The sequence below is a fragment of the Serinus canaria genome, chromosome 2 (genome assembly GCF_022539315.1).
Source record: "Serinus canaria isolate serCan28SL12 chromosome 2, serCan2020, whole genome shotgun sequence".
NCBI lineage: Eukaryota > Metazoa > Chordata > Aves > Passeriformes > Fringillidae > Serinus > Serinus canaria.
In genome coordinates, this window is record NC_066315.1 from 90805287 (window position 1) to 90825065 (window position 19779).

A 19779-nucleotide genomic window follows, 5' to 3' on the forward strand; every position below is an offset into this window, starting at 1 on the left:
AGTGAAGTCTTTATATACTACAATAACACAGTGTTTTAGACAACAGCAAGATAAACCCAGAGCACTCCAGCAGCACAGAATAAAACTAACTCTCAGTTCTGGAGAGCTACAATCTCATGACATTGGTATAAGCTATCAAAAGACAAGCCAGGCTGAACATGCTGGTTAGCTTCCCCGATACAGCTGTCCATGGGAAAGCACAGTTAGAGATGGGAGGGCAGACTCCTTTGCTGTTCCAGTGGTCATGCTGTAGATGTACACATTATTTTACCTTGTGGAAACCTGTTTGTGTAGTGAGGAGGTGAACAAATAAAACACAAAATGGAATATGCAAGAGCAATGAAAAGGACACCTAGGAAAGAGTAAGTTTCTTGGCATATTTCAGAGCAGGGAACTAAAGCATCTGGAGACAGAGATGGGGGGATAGAGAGCCACATGAGGAACACACAAAGGCGGGAATTGGTGAGCAAGGAAGAAATCAGAATGGGAAGGAGGGAATTAAGTTTTTTTCTTCAATATTCACAGAGCAGGATGCTCTGTTAAGCTACCATTAGGGCCAAATGAATGGAAAGAAGTCAGATGTGGGAAAATCAGCAAATTGTCTACTGAATGCAGGGGCCAGTCCGGCTGATAGGACTGGAGTGCTCCAAGCACTCGGTAGCCTTGGAATACCCTTCAAGTGATGTGAACATGAGATGACTTTCAGGAACCCAGATGTTTCTGTTACCTCACACTGGTTGCTCCTCATTAATATAATACCAGAGACCCCAGGACAAGCATTTTAAAGAGACTTTGTGATAGCACAGATAGCGATAATTGCGTTTGAAGTAGTAGAGACCTCCAGTGTATAGCTGAGGGAGACAGGATTAAAGGCCAAGTTCTTCTATCAGAAATGCCATTAAATGGAAGCAGAATTGTTGCAGTAATTTGTGGAATTTTAATCTGTAGAAACATGTTAGAACCAATAGTTTAAAATACATGAAGTGTTCACTGCCGTAAGGCCCCAGAGGGCTGCTGGATCCCAGAGAAACTGAAATATTAAAGAAAGAAGAGCCTGAAGAGGACAGAGCCATGACTGTATTAAGGGAATCAGTTCAAAGGCACCATGGAAACACTGGAATAAAAGTAAGCTCCAAGCTGTGAGTTGTCTTCAGGGATAAGGTTTAGATAGCAGATTATTCCTAGAGATGGCAGGACCTATACACTTTCTGCAGTGGGACTTTTCATGCTTATCTGCTCATTTGAATGAATCCTAGACAGCATTTGAAGACTGTAGCTGTGAGCTGGAGGCCCAGCTGGGTGTTCCAGAGTGGGTGAGTGGCACAACAAAGAGCAAGATAGAATCAAGTGGCTTGAAGTGCCACTGTACAGATGAGGCTCTGGCTCATCCCAAAATCCTCCATCAGGGACATAATGGCATGTCATGATGCCATTGAAAATGACATGTCAGGGACATGTCATGGCACCAGTTGCCATGACATTTGTTTCCGTTTCTGGTAATCCTTTCCTTTTTTTTTTTTTTTTTTTTTTGTTTTGTTTTGGTTGGGTGTTGGTTGGTTAGGGTGTTGGCATTTTTCCTGTATGTGTGTGTTTGCCTTTTCCTGAATTTCTCCCAGTCCGGCTCACTGAAGCCTGCGAAAGCTTTAACCCTTTGCCTTTTAACAAGTCATGTGAACTAACTCCAAACCTTCTAGTGAAGGAAAGCAGACACACATGGAAACTATGACAAAAAACCATGAAAGTCAGTTAAGTTTATTGCTCTTAGAATTATATTCTCTCCTTTACCTTACTTTGGAGGCTCCTTGTTTGTCACTCTGCAAATACTGAGCAGATTATGGCAGGTTTGCTAGAACTAAGTGGACACTGAGGAATGGAGGCATTCTACTTCATATTCTGATTAGTACTCACATTACTTTGGCATCTAAGGGTCACAGAAGTAGATTGAGGTGTCATTATGCTGAGTACTACATGACCAGAAGGACAGCTTTGCCTCACAGTGCTGAAAATCTATATATAGGACAAGTGACAGGAACTGGATACAGAGATGCAAACAAGGAAACTATAAAACAGTGTCAGCCACTAAGAGGAAATTGGGAGGTAGAAATGAGAAATGCCTAATGTCAAGTTTTTGATGAAAAAAACCCCAGTAACCTCAGATTAACTTCCAGGAGGGAAGAAAATTAATGGCATTTCTTGCACTTTTCACCCTAGTTATATTAGCCCAGTGCAGACACACACGGGGAATCAGGTTTCTTTTACACAGAAGTCTGAGCCAGCCTTCATTTGTATCACTAAAAATAAAGATTAACTTCTGTGAAATAACTGAATTTATCCTAGTGTATAAACAGTCCAAGAGAAGGCAGAGTCTGGTCCTATATTATTTTTTATTGCCAGAATGCCTCGTTTTCCCAGTGCTGTAAATCTATTTTATTGCCTTGTGTTATCCGTGGCATTTATCCATTGACTGTGAAGCTAACAGCGAGATATATGCAAATAGGCAAATGACTTAGGAGCTGCATTTCATCTCACAAATGAAAGGATTTTTCTGACAACTTCTCAGGTATTACAAACAAGCCATTAGAACTGCAGCACTAACACCTTATCACCTCTGCTTGTTTGAGAAGACAAAAATAAATTTTCTGAACACGTGAAAGACTGATTTTAAACACAGCAGTATGACAATTAACAAAATAATAGTTAATTAAATAGGAAATTAGTCTTTCCTCAGGTGAATTGCTTTTAGAATGAGCCACTCCCACAGCCTAGGTTACAGAAAATGGTGACTACAATAACCATCTGATCCTTAAGCTTGTGATTGTCAGCACAAATAAATTTTTTAATCTCTGCACACAATGTATTTAGGGACTTTAAGAACTAGGGGTTATGAAGTGTGTAATTTTTGTATTTCTAGAGGCTTTCTCATTTACTATGGTCTATTAAATCACAATTTGTTTGGGGACATTTTACACTGATTATTTGGCAGCTCCTTTCAGAAATCCAGCTATTTTGATCCAAAAAAATGTAGGCTGCCAAATTTGGGCTGGCAAAATTTCAGAACCGACACAACCCCAGAGCACAAAAAAGCCAGCGGAAATGTCCAGTACAAAATTTCTATCAGCTTTTGCTCATCTGTAGTGCAAAAGCAAACACCAACAAAGCCAAAAGGCTGTTAGGGTTGCATCCAGCCTGATCATTGCAAAAGTTACTTAGAAATATTTTAGATTGCTGCTATCAGCGTGTCGTAAGCAAACCAAGTGTGGAAGCATAATCATTTTATTAGAGCTCCTACTCCTCTCCCTCCTACTTGGGAACTCTTTGCTCAGGGGTTCTGTGAGAACCCTTCCATGCTACAAAGTTGTACCAGCAGACAGCTGACACACACAGGTTGGATCATAGATGGATATTTCCCAGCAGCAGTCCTAGAGAATATTTGCCACTGTTTTCTCTATTCTAGACAGCTGTTTAAGCTAGCTTTTGCATTGCTAACAAGTAGAGAGATTGAAATAGATCTTTAAAATAGCTCTTTCCTAAGGCTTCATAGAAACCTGTTGGCTGGATACTCTCACAATGACTCATTACCACAACTCACACTTCCCACAAACATCTGTGAATCATAAAAAGCTTTAATGAATGTGGATAGCTCCGCAAAGAAACTACACATCATCTAGGTATGTATACTTTACTTCTTTTTAACTCTGCTCTCAGCTGTTCCCTTTTGTGTGTTTCATTTCATGCCAGATTTTTATTTTAGATGGTGCAGATGAGAGGCTGTATTTTTATATGTCTCTGCAGACCCTGTCTGGCACAATTCTGGGGTGGTATGAATAACAAACCTTCCATTTCAAGGAACAGATTTGCAAGGATAGAGAACCAAGTCCAAATCTCTTCTTCCTATGTCAAAGTTCTGGAACTTATCTTGTTTTGTACTCAGAGAGATTTTAATGCAATAAATAAAAAAAATAAAAAGATTACTGTAGCAGAAGAGGTAAAAAAAATGAAGATTAAGTTGAAATGTGAAAGCATGTACTTACCCAATTTCCTCACTATAATTAAACAGCCAAAAGATGTATTTCACTATTTCAGGAGCATAATTTTGTTCTAGCACAAAATTTCTTCAGTAGATACCAAAGATGTTTTATTCTATATTTATGCTAAAAATTAATATAGATTATACTTCACATAGTCAGTATTAAGTCAACTTGAAGTTCTCCCAAGGTCTAATTTAACTGTTACTCAGAAGTTATGAAGGTCAACGTGGCACTCTTACCTGTGGGTTAAAGAATCCTGTCATCCAGAACTGGTTTGGACGGCCATCCTGCAGCCAGCTGCTGAACTGCTGGTTTCGCTCAAGAAGCTCAGTAAACCAAAATCCTAAAGTAGTTGACTCCCAGGAAATCCTAAACCACAGTTTTGGAATCCTAGCATCGTAAATATTATCTAAAGCATCTTGCAATTCTTCTGACATAATTATGGTTCCTGGAAGATAAGTAAAATATTCAGAATGAACTTTCCCCTAGCTTGCAAAGGCAATTAAAACTTCCAAATGACATTCAAAGTCTAATAAACCCTCTTTTGTTGTGCCTTAATTGCACACCTGTAGCGCTGCAGTCTTATCAGTTTGCAGTTAATTTGTTCAAAATTATAAGACTTGATTCAAAGCTAAAGGCGATAAGATAAATGATATTTCTTCTGTTGATTTGATCAGAAACAAAGATATGTTTCTTAAACAACTTCTTCTCCCTCATACACATTATTTATATTCATTATATTCACAGTGTGTCTAGAATGTGATTAATCATTGAAAACTGTTTTATAAATTTTAATGGATCCTACATGCATGATCAATGATAGAGATACACTGTGTAACTCATCTATATCCTAAGCATGTACTGGCAGTGATTACATTCATGAAATTCACTATTACTAATGATAACTTTGTACATTTCCATTATCAAGATTCTCAATGGGAAAGCAGGAGGTAGAATTAAGCTAAAGGCAGGATTTTTTTTTTTTTTTTTGTAGTGCATACTCACGTATTCCATGCATAGTGCTGTTCTCTCCACTAAAATGTTGGTGTTTACCAAGACAGTGATTTTTCAGTGACACTCACCCTTCCATGTGCTAGAAGTTCCTACACCTCGTGTACTCTCAATAGAGATCTGGAACACAGCCATACCTCAGGATGACTTCTCTGTTCCAGAAACTGGTTCTATTATTCTCTCACAGAAACTGGTCTGGTACCCCAACTTTGATTAAATATTCATATAAAACCAAAGTTCAATGTATCATCACACACACAGCTGCTGTAATTCCCACAAGGACAACATGAGATACCAAACAGAATTAAGTGGCTTCCACCAGAGAACATGTAAAGGAAAGGGAAGTGGTCTGGGTGACTGCGAAGAAAATCTGCAATGGTCCATGCAAACATACCCATGAGGAAAGGTGGCCTGTAAAAAGAAAGCATTTAAAATCCTTTCCTTCCACTGAGGTTGACAGGGCTTCAGTTGAGGGGGAAAAAAAGAGTATCCAGAAACCTAACACCAGCTTAATTTTGAAGACCAGAGCATTACAACATAAACAGTCCTTATATCAGTGTGTGCAAATTTAGTGCAGTCTAAAATACATAAATGGCAAATAGGCCTCGATTTCTTCTAGCAGATAATGGGTGATCTGTTTCCATTTATATGCACCTCTTTTTGTGCAACAAATTATTTGAGAAAACCATTAACTTTTACCAAACTGTAAATATTGAAAAATACCACCTCTCCTCCATTTTCTGCAATTGCTTTGTAATCAGGCACAGTATCACACTCTGGGGTAGCTGAGAGACTTTTATAACATAAATAATAAGCCTTCTCTTTGGTTATTAATCTTCTCTAATATATACCAACATTCTAAGAAAACCAACATTTAAGAAAGAAGCCACTCCATGTCTTCTCCACTTTGCTTAGAAAAACGTAGTATTAAACCATACACTTTATTCACCTTTTAGAGACAGAAAAAGGTGGGGGAAAAGTCTTGCAAATGCATGTTGGTTTCAACTTCACAGCAACTGTACTGAGAGCACAAAACAAGTGAGGAGCATCCTGGTTTAGCCCTGGGGATCACGGCCATTGAACTGAGATAGAAGGAACTCTTTCATCTCTGGTTATTCCTTGTTTTCAGGCTGATACATTCAACTTTCTCCTCTCTTTCTCAATTCTTCTGGGCAGGCTGGAGCTTTTCAAATAGGGAGATACAACCAGTCTCTGCCCTGAAGCATTGTGAAATCCCTTGGGATGTCTGCCTGCTATGACTCAGAGCAGCTGTTGAGAATGTAAGCCAGAGTGTTCTTGAGGATGAGGTATGTTCACAGCTCAGGCCGTGCCCGTGTATCTGCATAAATATTCCCAGTGAGTGGGTGTCATCTCTGGCAGTAGGCATCCAGTGCTTAAATTTCAGCACTAAATGGCATCTGTGGGTGTTGGGATGCATTCCTGCAGCCAAAATAGTCTGATAAAAATAAAATTAATTAACAAAATAAAATAATTGTCAGAAATAAAATCAGTACCATAGGAGAAAAATCATGCCATCCTTCTGGACAAAAGTGATAAAGGTGTTTGAAAAACTATCTTTGATAAATTGAATGAACAGTACAATGACATAGGCTTCTCATATTCAATTTCTGAGAACCCCAGAGCATGGTACTATATGAAGAGACTGAACGTCCGATGAACCTAACATGACAGGCTCGAATGTTCTATGAATCAGACATGCCAACTGTTTATAACTTGGTTATTTTGGGGGTTACTCCATGGTGTTCCCCTTCTTGAATGGAATAAAGGCCATCCAAAAATGACTGATGAAGGGTCAGGTCAGTTAAAGAAAAGAAGACATTTCCATACTTTAAAACTAATATACCCCACTTTTTGGACAGTATTCACAGTTTGGAAAGTAGGATTCCTCTTTTTGATTGCCCTACATTCATACCATCTCCCTTCTAAACTGCATCTAAATCTGTCCTCTTGCTGAGTGGTGAATAGCCCAAATAAGACTTCTAAGTTCTGAGGATAACTAGTTTTTATTGATGATTAAAGTAAATAGGTTGGTTTTTTAAAGTGATCTGGTTTTAGGGTGATTCATTCAATAGATATAATGCTTTGAATAGGCTACATGAGGAGCTTATATTATTTCTTGGAGTTGACCCTTTTCACTTTCATACCTCCCACAAATTGAATCTGAAAACTGTGGGATTTGTAAAATTTGGATCTGTTTCAAATTTCACATTTATGAAAGTGTCTATCTGGACTAGGAAACTTACATAGCTCATTTAAATGAGTAGCTAAAGTTAGGAACAAAGGAAAGATCTTAAATTCCAGCATGAACCAAAAAAAGCCTTGGTCCACTGACTGATTCCCTTCCCACAGGCACAGATGTAAATCAAAAATAACAAGAATAATTATGTAGGATAAAAACGAAATGAGAAAAAGCTACTTTTCCATCAAGTACAATTTGCCAGTGGCTGATATCATTAGAATAAAATTGGAGACTAGCCCTGGAGGACAATACTTGCTAGACACTGCATCTGTTAAGCTAGCCTGAAGAGTACATAGAGAAAAAAGCTCAGGGAAAGCATCAATCCATTATTGACTGCCCCAGTTCCCAGCCCCAGAAGCTGACCTTTTCAGCCTTTAATCCCCACCCAAGTTTACCTCCCAAAGAACTGCTTTGGTCTTGAAGCAGTCACACCTTACTTCCACCACCAAGCTTCAGTTCCCTCTTCTTTGCTGAACGTGTTGCAAAGAAAATGCCAACTCGTTTATAACTTCCCAAGTTCTCCTCTCTTTCTGCCTTATGGCAACAGCTTACACTTGCCTGTGTTTTCTCCAAAGCTTTTTTAATTTTTCCACCAAACGGCACAAGGTATAAAAGCTAACGTATGTTTTGCAATACCTAAAACTATTTTTTTTTGCAAGATTTAGTATGGTTCTGCCAGCTCTGTGACCACCTCTGCTGCACTGATAGAAGTCGACTTCTTTGCTTCAGGCAGCTCTTTGAGTATTTTCCTCTTTCTTCACTTTCAGTACTTGGTCACTTAAGCATTTGGAGGTAATTCCCAGGAAGTTCTCAGAAGCTCATTTAACCCCACCATGCAGTTTTAATCCTAAAGCCCCTCAAAAGTCTGTCCCTTTCTTTTGTTCCAACTCTAGAACAGGAAGGGTAAAACAGGCAGCCAAGACCTGCAATGCACAACACTCTCTCAGTGTTTTATTTGTAGACTGGTATTCTCTCCAGCAGCATCTAACCTTTGCCCCTGCTCTGTTTTCTCTTTAAAGTTTAAGTTTAAGTAGTAATTTGAAGATGAAAATCCACACATACCTCTACAAAAAAGTAATACAAATCACTCCCCTGAGCTAGAGCAATACAACAGGCAGATAAACTCTATTCTGCAGTTTGTCCTTAATGTGCAGTGTGTGTTTCTAAACAGTTGTCCTGGCCAGCATCATGGCAAGCATATGTAACACCTATTAAGAAGTTCAGAAATGATGTGCCACACTGTGAAAGACAACAGGAGGCATTCTGGCATTCTTATCAGGATGAGAATTAAATAATGGATGAGAGCTGCTGAGCCAAGAGTAACTACACCACAAGACATACTAGACTCATCCCCTTTGTACCTCAAATGAACTCCCCATTGTTACATTCCATTAATGTCTTTACTGAGTGCTCTTAATTATTTTCAAACAAAATCCTCATCCAAAAGCGATGAATCCCTACAAGACACACACACACACACAAACACACAGAGTATAACTTAGTAATATAAGAGCCCGAGATCTTTCAGTTCAAAATTCTATTACCATTGTCAGCAAGGCAAACTAAAACTGTGTTAGTGTTAGCAGTCTTATACCATTACGAGTCAAAATAGAACTTAGCTCGACATGGGGAATGAGTCCATACTTCTTCCTTTCATGGGAAATTACCTTTCCTGTACACTACGGCAAGACTAGTTTCCCAAGCCTCACTTTTTCACCATGTAGGGTAAAATAAATTACCAGCTACCTCTTTTGACTCTTTTGGACTTCATTTATATCCCTCTTATAAGGTGCTACATATAGAGAATAGAAATTCCTTTTGGCATCATGATACAAATGGTACTTTCAACTTCATGCTGTTCTGAGTTGGAAAGAAGTAGTTGTGGAAACCCAGGACACCAGGAATATTTCTCTGTCTGCTCTGGGGTCTCCTGACCCCCAGGAGAACACTGACTTTGACCCTCATTCATCGAGAAAGTTTCCTAGACTTCAATATAGACTAGAATCCATAAAAGTGTGAAATAGATAATAGAGATTAATATAGATGTATCACTTGGTGAGAAATTTAGGTTTTGAGATTTTTAGTATGTTGTGAATGGAAGAAAGATGGAGGGCACAGGGTGTTGTCCTGGGTTTCTTCTTCACGGGTTTGGGTGGTGTTTTGTAATTGGGCAGAAAAGTCCACATTGAGGGCTCTTTGGGATCAGTTATTGGGTTAAAAAGGAAAATAATCTAAGTGTCAGTTCTTAATTGGATAGTTTAGTCTTAAAAGAGCTTGTAACAAGAGATAGGTTGTGCCTTCTAATGAAAGGCTGCCGAATTCATGGTTGTGAGACTGTTTCACTGATAAGAAATAATAAACACCTGAGTCCAAACATGAGCTACAGTCTGAAGTGCCTTCAATCCAGACCCAGAGAAACCAATAAGCAGTGAATCTTTATTGTGGACTTCACTAATGAGCTTGTGTAGATGACATAAAAATCCTACATGACTCCTATAACATGTGTAGAACTACATTGCCATAGAACTGCTGTATTTTGAGGAAATGTGTTATGAGGAAAGGACTTCTCTCTCCTAACTCTGTAAATACTGTACAAATAACAGTGGGAGTTCTGTGATCATGGGGCACATATATGCCATGAACAGATAAAAAAATCCAAAGTTTCTCAGATGTTCTTCACTTGTTCATGTAGTAGGTGATTTGGGCAATTCCCAAGGATTAGTTTGAAAACACAAAGCTGTAAGGTACCAGAAATCAGAACCAAGAGGATGCAGTTTTATGACCAAAGTAGAATCTAGACCCAAGTAATGAGTTAAGTTTTGGCTTTTTTTTTCACAAGAAGCCCTTAAACACAATGTTAACTGGGTCAAAAAGAATAAGGATTAAAATCAAACTAAAAGCTGTGGTTATTTCCATTGCCAAGGATTCAATACCCACTTTCAGTGCTACTACAAGTATGCTCCACTTCATTCATGGAAAACACTCCCACACAGAATCTCCCTTCTCACTTTCTTCATCAAGAGAAGACATCAAAATGCTTACCACTCTTATTCAGAGCATGGAGAAATAAAGACATAAAATCTCACAGACAGGCCACATTCAGCCAAACTCAAACAAACTCTAAAAAGCTAGGCATAACTGGATAGGTCATTAGATTTTATTACATTTGGAGACACTATCTTCACTAGTAAGAGAGGGGTTTTGAAGTATCCACTTTACAATAAAGAGTGGGGGATTAGTATTCTGTGCCAGAGGCAGGAGGTAAGTACACAGGAACTCTACAGCTTGGATATTGCCCTACAAAGAATTGTCATCTTCTGACAGGGACTCAAGATCTGCTGCTCATAACCCATGAAGACGTGGCATTTTTGGTACAAACCCCATGTCTTCTCCTTGTCTCTGAAAAGATTTCTCTGCTCGGAACATGGCTTCTATTTAGGGCACTCAAGAGGACAACCATCACTGCCGTGTTCTGATTTATGGTGAAGCTCTATATTATGCCAACTGTGAAATAAACTCTGGGCAATCAATAAGTAATTAAAGCAGAAGTAATGGTTGGGACATAAGTGAGGGTACAAAGTGCAGCTACAATCTAATTACTTCAATTTGATCCAGAAAAAGTGTCCCTCTGGGCAGCAAAGTTTATTGGTGGAGAAGCAAGCTTCTGGGGCATATTTGCCAACAAACATTTGGACACATGCTGAGCATTCTCACTCCTCCCAAAAGCTGAACTGCTTAATCTGCCCTCTGGACAGAAGGACAAAACTGTGTCTACAAATTCCTTCTCAATCCCTCATGTTCAGCTGCACGTGGGCTCTCCCTGAGGAGGGCTTTATATTACCTCAAATTACCTCACAATCCCCTGAGGAGGGCTTTACATTACCTTGGCGGACAACATCAAAATAACAAGGCCCATCCATTCACATCCAAACTGCAGAATCAGATATTCAGACTTCCTTTCACAACCTAAAGACACACTATATTCTTAAACACCAAATTTATTTGAGATTTTAGGTCTGCTTAAAGTGGGTGCTGGGCCTTAACAGGTTCGTGAAGCCAGAGCCAGATACATGAGCAGGGCAGATGTCAAAAATTACATGACCTGTTTGAGCAGGCACATCAGTTTACCTCATTGTAAAGAAAATGAAGCACCTCAGATGACCTGAGATTGCACTTGACTCGTTTTGGGAGAGAATCTAGTATGAGACAGTTTGGGGTTTTCCCTTTTGCTGAGATAGAGTTCCTAAATGTTCTTTCCATCCCCTAATTAACAGTCTACCACATGCACTTGGTATAGCATGAACATGCCAGAAGACATTAACTGTTATTGTTAACTATACATCCAATTTTGTTTTCAGAGCAATTTTTCACAATATTTAACTTTCCTGTCTGTAAGAAATGATGTTTTAGAGAATTGCATGAAAGTTACAGCATTAACTTGATTAAACATCTGGCAGAGGACTGCGCCCACTGTGGAACCGAATGTGAAGTGCAAATAAATTATGTTACTCATTCACCCTTCTGCAAAATATTATACATATTGAGAATTTAAATATATCTGTCACAATCAAGGAAAGATTAACACTTTCTGGGATGGAAAATATTCCTTTTATGTACTTGAAAAGGGACTCTATACACATATAAAAGAGAACTTTCAGCTCAGGAAGAGGGGACAATTGTTTCTACCAGCCTGATCTTTATGTATGCTATTACAGGATATGAAAGATTATTAGCCTTGGGCACATCTTTCCTAGATTCAGATTAGAGGCATGAGGTTTCTGAAGCATGTCTGGTTGTCTTAGTGTATCATACAAATGATAGGGGAAAAGAAATCCCTTTTGATCCTTATGTAATAAAAATACAAATTAAAAAATAATGCTCCCTCATGAGAGGCATTGTCAGAACACCAGTAAGACAGATTACAGTAATGCCATCAGCTATGTCAGAAGGGACTAATTCTGAGGCGTTCTGACCTGCTCCCTGTGAGGACAGTTTGCTCTGTTAGATAATTTCTGTCTCTCTGCTAGAGAACAGCTGACTTGGGAGAGAGCTTTACCAGTGGAATCTACCCATTCCTGCTTCATTTTAATTTGTTAATTCAAGAAGCTTGGCTGAGCAACAGTACACCTTCCTTCCTGGGAATTTCAACTCTTGCAAAAGAGGAAGCAAAATAGGAAGTGAAAACAAAAAGCAGATGGCAACATCATTATCCCTTCTTTTTCCTCACTCTTTTTCTGATCAAATTTTCCATCTGCTTCTAGTTGCCTCTACTCTTGGGGTTTTTTAACTTCATTCACCTTTGCTCACTTTCAGCCAAATACTCCTGTCTCTGAGAGATACGGAGTGCTGTTTCCTGCCTCCTGTGAAGCCGAAACGAAGAACTGTATCTCTCTCTCTCTTTTGATTGACACTGCCACTCACTTCAGCTTCCATTTAGAGACATGCCATTTGGTACAAGCAGTTTCACAAATGTGTCAAATTTCACCTTAAATTGGAGTCTTTTTCACCTTGCCTCCTGAGTTCCCTGTCTCTCAATTACTTAGCAGCAACCCTTCTACCTTGTTCTATATCATTATGTCTCAGCTTAATTTCTTAAATAACTCTGGTACACGGCCCATGGACTTTTCCACACAATTCAGCTCCTCTGAGCTCTGCAGGATCCTAGAGAGAATCACAGAAGTGAAGTAGTGCTGAGGGACACGAACTGCAATACTGGAGAAGATGCGTGCAGAATAAATTTAGGTGGAGTGTCCTTAGAGCTGCAATCAGGAGATTTTAAGGGCTAGAATTAGTGGTCATATGACAAAGACAGAGAAAAAGAGAAAAACTGTGTGAGGGAGGGAACAAAAGAGAAATGAAGGAAATGAGGAGAAATATTTATTTAGTTATATGGTATAAGGAACTGCTAGTAATAAATACTGCAACTTAATTACAATGTTTGATATTGCAGCTTACCATCAATGGCCAGTTTGAGATCAGTCAGTGTAGTTCGAACTCTGGATATAACAAGTTGCATCCGGTCAATTTCTTGACGGAGAAATATGTTTATGGGCTGAAAAGCTCCCATCTTTTGAAGTTGTGCTTTCACCTAAAAAAGAATAGTGCAATGATTATAAAATCTAATCTCCTGTTTGCCATGCAATAATATTTGAAAGCAAAAACATTTTCAGAAAAGAAACATTCTAGTAACAGATGGCCATTCAAGTCCTGTGCCAACTGTAAGATTTAGCACACTGTGACTCATTAGCTTACCAGAACGAGCACCTCCATCATTCTAAGAAGGGAAAGTTCCCTCTTTTTGAAGGGACACAGCAGCTCCTTCTGTCCTTGTTAGGCTGCAGAGTCTTAGATCTTAAAATAAAAAAAACCCACATGCTATACAAAAGCACTGTTTGATGGTAACCTCTTTGTATTTCCAAATTGTGCTGGGTGAACTTTATCACCTTTTCTTGTCCTGATGAGCTGAAATAATGCAGCAAATGGAGTTCCACTTAACAAGAACAATGATATGTAAAAGCTGCTACTTTCAGTAGCATAAGACTTGTTCATAAGACAAGATGCTCATGGATACAGTACTAGAGAGGCAAGACTGCCAGAAATAATACAGATGCCACAGAAAGCTGTTACACCATTATGTGCACCATTCTGCAAGTAGAAGCCTTTGGCCTTTTTAGTTTTCAAGGGTAAGAGTTTCTCTCAAATTCAACAGAGAAAATTTTTCAAAAGGGAATCTGTTGCTTGTGTTGGTTAAGGACATGTCATAATGACAGCAGCAATAGCATTCCCTGTCTGACTTTTGCATATGATGTGTATGGAATGTCTTCAGACATGCACTGCATGTTCCATGCAAATCAAAGTTCATTGTATACTACAGTGCATGAGAGGGGGTTTAATGGCACCTCCAAAAATTGTGGGGCCTATAGCCCAGCCAGTACCAGAATTCCTGATTTTTCAGACTTTTGAGAGTTGTTCCCCACTTTTAGAAAGCCAATGGCTCACATATCTCAATATATACATTGTTATGTATACTATACATTTTATACGAATAATAAACATTACTAAAGATTTAATTATTACCACGAATAGCAAATTTCTGCAAGATGAATATCATACAGCACAAGAGAAGTTATAATCACTAGTATAAATATGTAAATGTTTTGGCAATTTCCAAATCTTAAATTTCAACTCCAAGCCCAATAAAATACTCTTTCTCAACTTTTTATGCTATTTTCCTTGGGAGACAGCTATCAGCAAGGTTATACATCATATATTAATCACAAGGACCCATGGGTTTGTCAGACAGAATGTCCAAGAAATAGGTGCCAGCCAATTATGCTAATGCTTTGCAGTGTGACAGTACATTTTACAGACTGAGTTAATGTGTCCTGCCTGTGAAAGAGAAAAAAATACTTAAATCAGCTATCATAGAGTAGAGCTGAGGCAATAAAGTTTTTGGATAATCCACACAATTAAGGATTCTGATTATTTCATACAAAATCCAGGGACAACTTCTGCTTTCTGAAAAGTTCACAGGAATTGGTAATTTTGCTTCTTGACAAAAAGTAAAAGCATTTGATTTATTTTTTTCAGAATACTTAGAACCTTAGTGCATGCCACTAATAATAAAGGAATTATACAGAATATAATCTATGCATTTTATCCTTTATATAAGAAACACTCTTCTTATTTCTAGTCTCCCATGTTCCTTTTGGGGATCATTTAGAGGAAGAATTCCCCCATTTGAGGAAAAATTATATGGAAGATGTTATTAAAGGGGTTATTTTCCAAAATATTGATATTTATGACTCTACAAAGAGGACATGAAATAAAGATTCAAAAATAATACAGCACTGATAATCGTACAATTTAACTAGTGAATTCCCAGAACTAACAAAATCTTCTGATTTCCTTTCATGTACCTAGAAAAATACCTATAATGTTTTGAATAATGGTGGCAACCAATAAACCAGAAATTTGCTAATCCAACCTAGATATGCTCAGAACACTCAGGCTGGAGCACCAAGTATAAACAGATAGTAAAGCTGAAAAAAAAAATAATTCCATACTTCTTACTTTATTGTATATAAATCAATCCTGGCCTATGGTGAGATTTACTGAGTACAACACAGTGCATTTCTTGGAAATCTTGCTGCTAAGATTCGTTTCAAATAGAAGCACTGAAGTATGATTAACTACTTTTGTATTAGAATTCTTCTTATCAAGCAATCAGATGATTTACATCCAGGGCTGTATTTATTATGACATAAAGATATGGATACTGACTCTCAGGAAAAAACCCTCAAAAGATTAAACTCATTAACCAAAATAGCTTTTCTGAGATTAATATACTAATTCCATAAAGCCCACTTAGAACATCCCCTTTTCATTATGCAGACAGCTATCATCCAACATAAAACAATGTGATTTAAGAAAGGAGCTACTAAAATCATAATCTTAATAGCTTTGTCTACATGATTTTGGAATGCATATCTCTACTGTGTCAGATTCCTTTATGCATATTTCTTAACTGTTCTTAGGTCACCAGTTTCTTTGTCAGCACATACTTTATAGGACTATCAGTAGAAAAGTCGTTGTTGACTCATGCCATGATCATTGATCAAGTTGCTGTAGTAGTGACTGCCAATGGTTTTCAGTAAATGCTATTTTTTTAAATCAGACTTAGTTACTTGCTACATTCTTTGTCAGCAGAAATGGGAAGTCCACCACTCTGTAGATGGATAAGCCAAAGCTCTTTCCAAAGAATGTCAAGGACCCTTTCCTTGCTTCCTAAGGAAGCAGACAGTAAAACACATAGGAAACAGAAGAAGCTCTAGAGCTGGATGACCACCATATCTGATACTGTTGATAAGTAAACCAGAGACACATTACAGAATCATCTATGTCAGTGTTTTAGTTCAGACCCTGAATTTTTATTTAATTTTATTTTTGGGTTTGTTGGTTGTTTTTGTAGCAAAACCTCTGCACTGAAAATTAGATTTCAGGCACACAAAGGTTAGCTTCAAATTAAACTAACCCAAAAGGTGTGCTTCAGGGACTCTAAGGTACTTCAATTACTATTGGGTTCAGCCTACAGGCCCAGACTAGAGTTAGACCAAGGCAAATTCCCCAGAAAAACGTTTAATGAAGGCCTGAGGTTCTCAGACAAATTCCTATTTCCATGCAGTGCTTGCTAATGTAGCCATAGCCTTAGAGGAATTACAGCTAAATCAATACTACAAACAATATTTAAGGAAAAAAACTGCTGCTACTTGCTATTCCCTAGAAAGCTGTTTTTCAAGATGCAAGGATCATTTTCATTGTAAACTTCTCTGTGTGACAGGCTGACATTTATTCTTGCACCTGTCTTCACTCACATTGACTGGACCTAATCATTTTACCACTAATCTCTCTGTAACCTGCAAGGCGAGACCCAGAAGCAAAAAGGTTCATGAAAGCAGAATTCTTACTCAGAGAAAAATGAGGACAGTTTCAGGTCAGGAAGAAGATTTATTTTGCTTTTCCACCACCTGTGTCAAAACACGGGTTGAGAAAGCATGCAAAGGTGACTCGTTTTTTTTCCACTCTTTTGGGCAAGTTATTTGGCTGGTGAGAAGCATTACAAGAACACAACAACAAAAGAAGCAGCATACATGATGGGGTAAAATGGTTGCCCTGTTTTGAAAGTTGTTGAGACTGAAGCCATTGCTGAAGGCTAATAATTGAGAAATGAAGGCCTCTCTGTGACAGCCTGAAATTTCTCTGGATTCAAAATGTATCAAGAGAAAATACAATCAGGAGCTCTGAATGCCAGCAAATAATTGGTTTTGGTACCATCTGTCCCTAACCCAGTCTGTTGGGGTTGTAGGTCTGTGCAAATTCACTCCACATTTTCTAATGGGAGACACAAGAACTGATCAAAGGTAGCAAAGGCACCTGCCACTTTCCCTGAAGAGAATTTGCTTTTAATCACCTTCATTGTTTCAAAAAAATTTTGCTCCTTTTCTCCACTGATAGTATCTTTGTACCTAGGTTTTCAAAGACTAACTAACACATCATGGCATTACTGGAGCACAATATTATTCTAAAAGCAAACCCAAGCTGCACTGTTAAGCTAATGAATGCTTCTCTTTTTACTGATCTTTTCCAATAAGGAAAATTCATATAAACTCTTATTCTAGACACATTCCCTCAGTCTTTTTAATTTAGGATATTTGTTTTATTTGTTTCCAAATAATTAAACTGATTAGTATGTAACAATGTCCTGGATGACCAAATGTTGACTTAAATTGACAAACAAGAGAACCCATCTTGTTCCCTTTTTTTCTCAGACATTGCAGGATGTAACTACATAATGCATTTCACTCCTTTTGCTTGCAAGCATAATTTTGTTTGCCATATTGTAGCTTGTGCCAAACTGTTGCTTCTTTCCTCAGAGAATACCTAAACTCTTCCTTCTTTTTGCTCTGATTGGTGAAATTCTTGGCTATACATTAGTGAGCATGATATTATTTTTCTATTTTTGCATTTTAGTCATTTGGGTTTGGGGCTTTTTTCAGTTTATGCAAACTGGCATTTAAAAATTTAGCTTTCTTTACAGCTCACTCCACAGCTTTCTAAAAGGTTCCAGAATAATTGAGTGACAGTTCAAATGAGATACACATTTGATATAGATTTTTTTTTGCCTATTGTGTAGATGTGGCCACACTTCTGGCACATAGGCAACACATAAGATGTGGAACTGGGCACTAATGACAGAAAAGGGAAATTCCCATACAACAAGGAAAGAATTTGGAAAGACCAAATCAAGTTCTAAGATGTAGAGAATGTACAAGAAAAGTTTCAGAAAAGTTCTAAAATGTGGAGGAAGAGACAAAGGGTAAATTCACTAAGCAGACTGAAGAAAGAAATATTGAAAAGTCACGGTCCAGAACAATGCCAAATCTCATAACACTACAGAAGTAAAATCTGTAGACATTGTAGTGCAGCTGAGACAGCCAAGGAGAGATACAGAGGAATACATTATTAACAATAAAAACCTCTTGGGAAATGAACAGAGGATATTCTCTAGATGGTTAGAACAAAGGATTGACTACCATGCTGCAGAAACTAAGTATAATTTTTGAATGTTTCTGTGGAAAAGTACTGTGCCATCCATCAGTAGATCAGACTGAAAAAAGGGCACATAAATAGAGTGGTGTGATTAATCAAAGTGAAGTGTAATTCACAGATCAAGATGCACAGAGCTTTAGAAAACTAGATATCCCCAGAAAGAGGTGGTGTCTACACTTACTGAACTCAGAATGCATTTACAAGAAATACAGAAGAAAAAAGTAGATCCAACAGCACATCCTCTGTACAAACTCAAATCTCCTTGACTGAATCATAACAGGACAGCTATCAAGCAAATTAAAGCAAAATAAGTTTCCTTTGAAGCTCATAGAAGATGTAAGAGAAACAGTACCGAAACAAAGAAATGTTAATTCTGAGCGTCATTGCAATGATGACTGCTTTTGAGAAAATAAAACTCCTCATGCATGATTGGCAGATCATGAGAAAAGATAATTTGTCATACTGCTTGATGGTGAGAGTAAAAGAGCAGTGAAAACAATTGGTGGTGATTTTTTTTTAAATACAGACACATGAAACAGTATGTATTACATACAAATACAAGTACAACAGTAAAATAGAGAGAGACAAGTCAAGAAGAGTGAAGAACTGAACATCTGAAATAATCCTTTCAGACCCTCTGCCCTTAACTACAGCCTCTGGATCCAGAACTGATGGTCTCCAAAGCTAAGATTTGATGAAGTGACTTAGAAGGGGAGGCAGCCCCTGCATGTGGTTTGTGTGCATAACCTCAGTGAATAAACCAAGAAGAAAAGAAAGTGAATGAGCCTAAGATTAAAGAGAAAAAATGCCAGAGAAAAGCAGTTTAATCCAAAGTGAAATTTAGATTAAACAACTGTATGTGCATTTTACATTACTAAAAGGTATTGCACAAATTTCCCAGGGGTAAAACCTGAGGTTAAGACTACCCTCTGGTTACAATGTAGAGTGCAGTAAGTACTATTGATGTTTTCCAAGCATTACAAATTCTTCAGGAGGAAAAAAGTTGTCAGCTTAACAAGGGAATGAAGAAATAGTCCTTTGGAGGATTTAGCAAGTATATTGTAAAAAACTTAGCTCAATACCCATATTACAAATGTGGCAAAAGCATACATGGTATCCTGGCATTTAGTATTTTACTGCTAATATAAATTAAAAAAAAAATGGAGGAGATGAATGAAACTAGAAGCATCTAGTTCCATAAAAAAGCTTTACTCTGATTGGAAAGATAAGGGAAGAAGACTGAGAACAATTTAAGGTGTAAATGATAGTTGTAGATCCAATATGAAAATTATTCAATTTATTAAATTATGAAGTATTATTACACTTACTAGATTTAATTTTCCATTTCTATTTCTAATATTTATTCACCAT

General features: G+C 37.8%; 1 protein-coding gene across 1 annotated transcript in view; it reads right to left on the reverse strand.

The window, feature by feature from the left end:
* LOC103815655 (dynein axonemal heavy chain 5-like) overlaps positions 1-19779 on the reverse strand; it is a 148880-nt gene that overhangs the window by 2277 nt on the left and 126824 nt on the right. The window contains exons 73-74 of the mRNA XM_030238620.2: positions 13255-13387; positions 4268-4476 (exon numbers count right to left, since the gene is read on the reverse strand). Of these exons, the coding sequence (XP_030094480.2) occupies positions 4268-4476; positions 13255-13387 (342 nt within the window). The remainder of the gene's footprint in view (positions 1-4267; positions 4477-13254; positions 13388-19779) is intronic.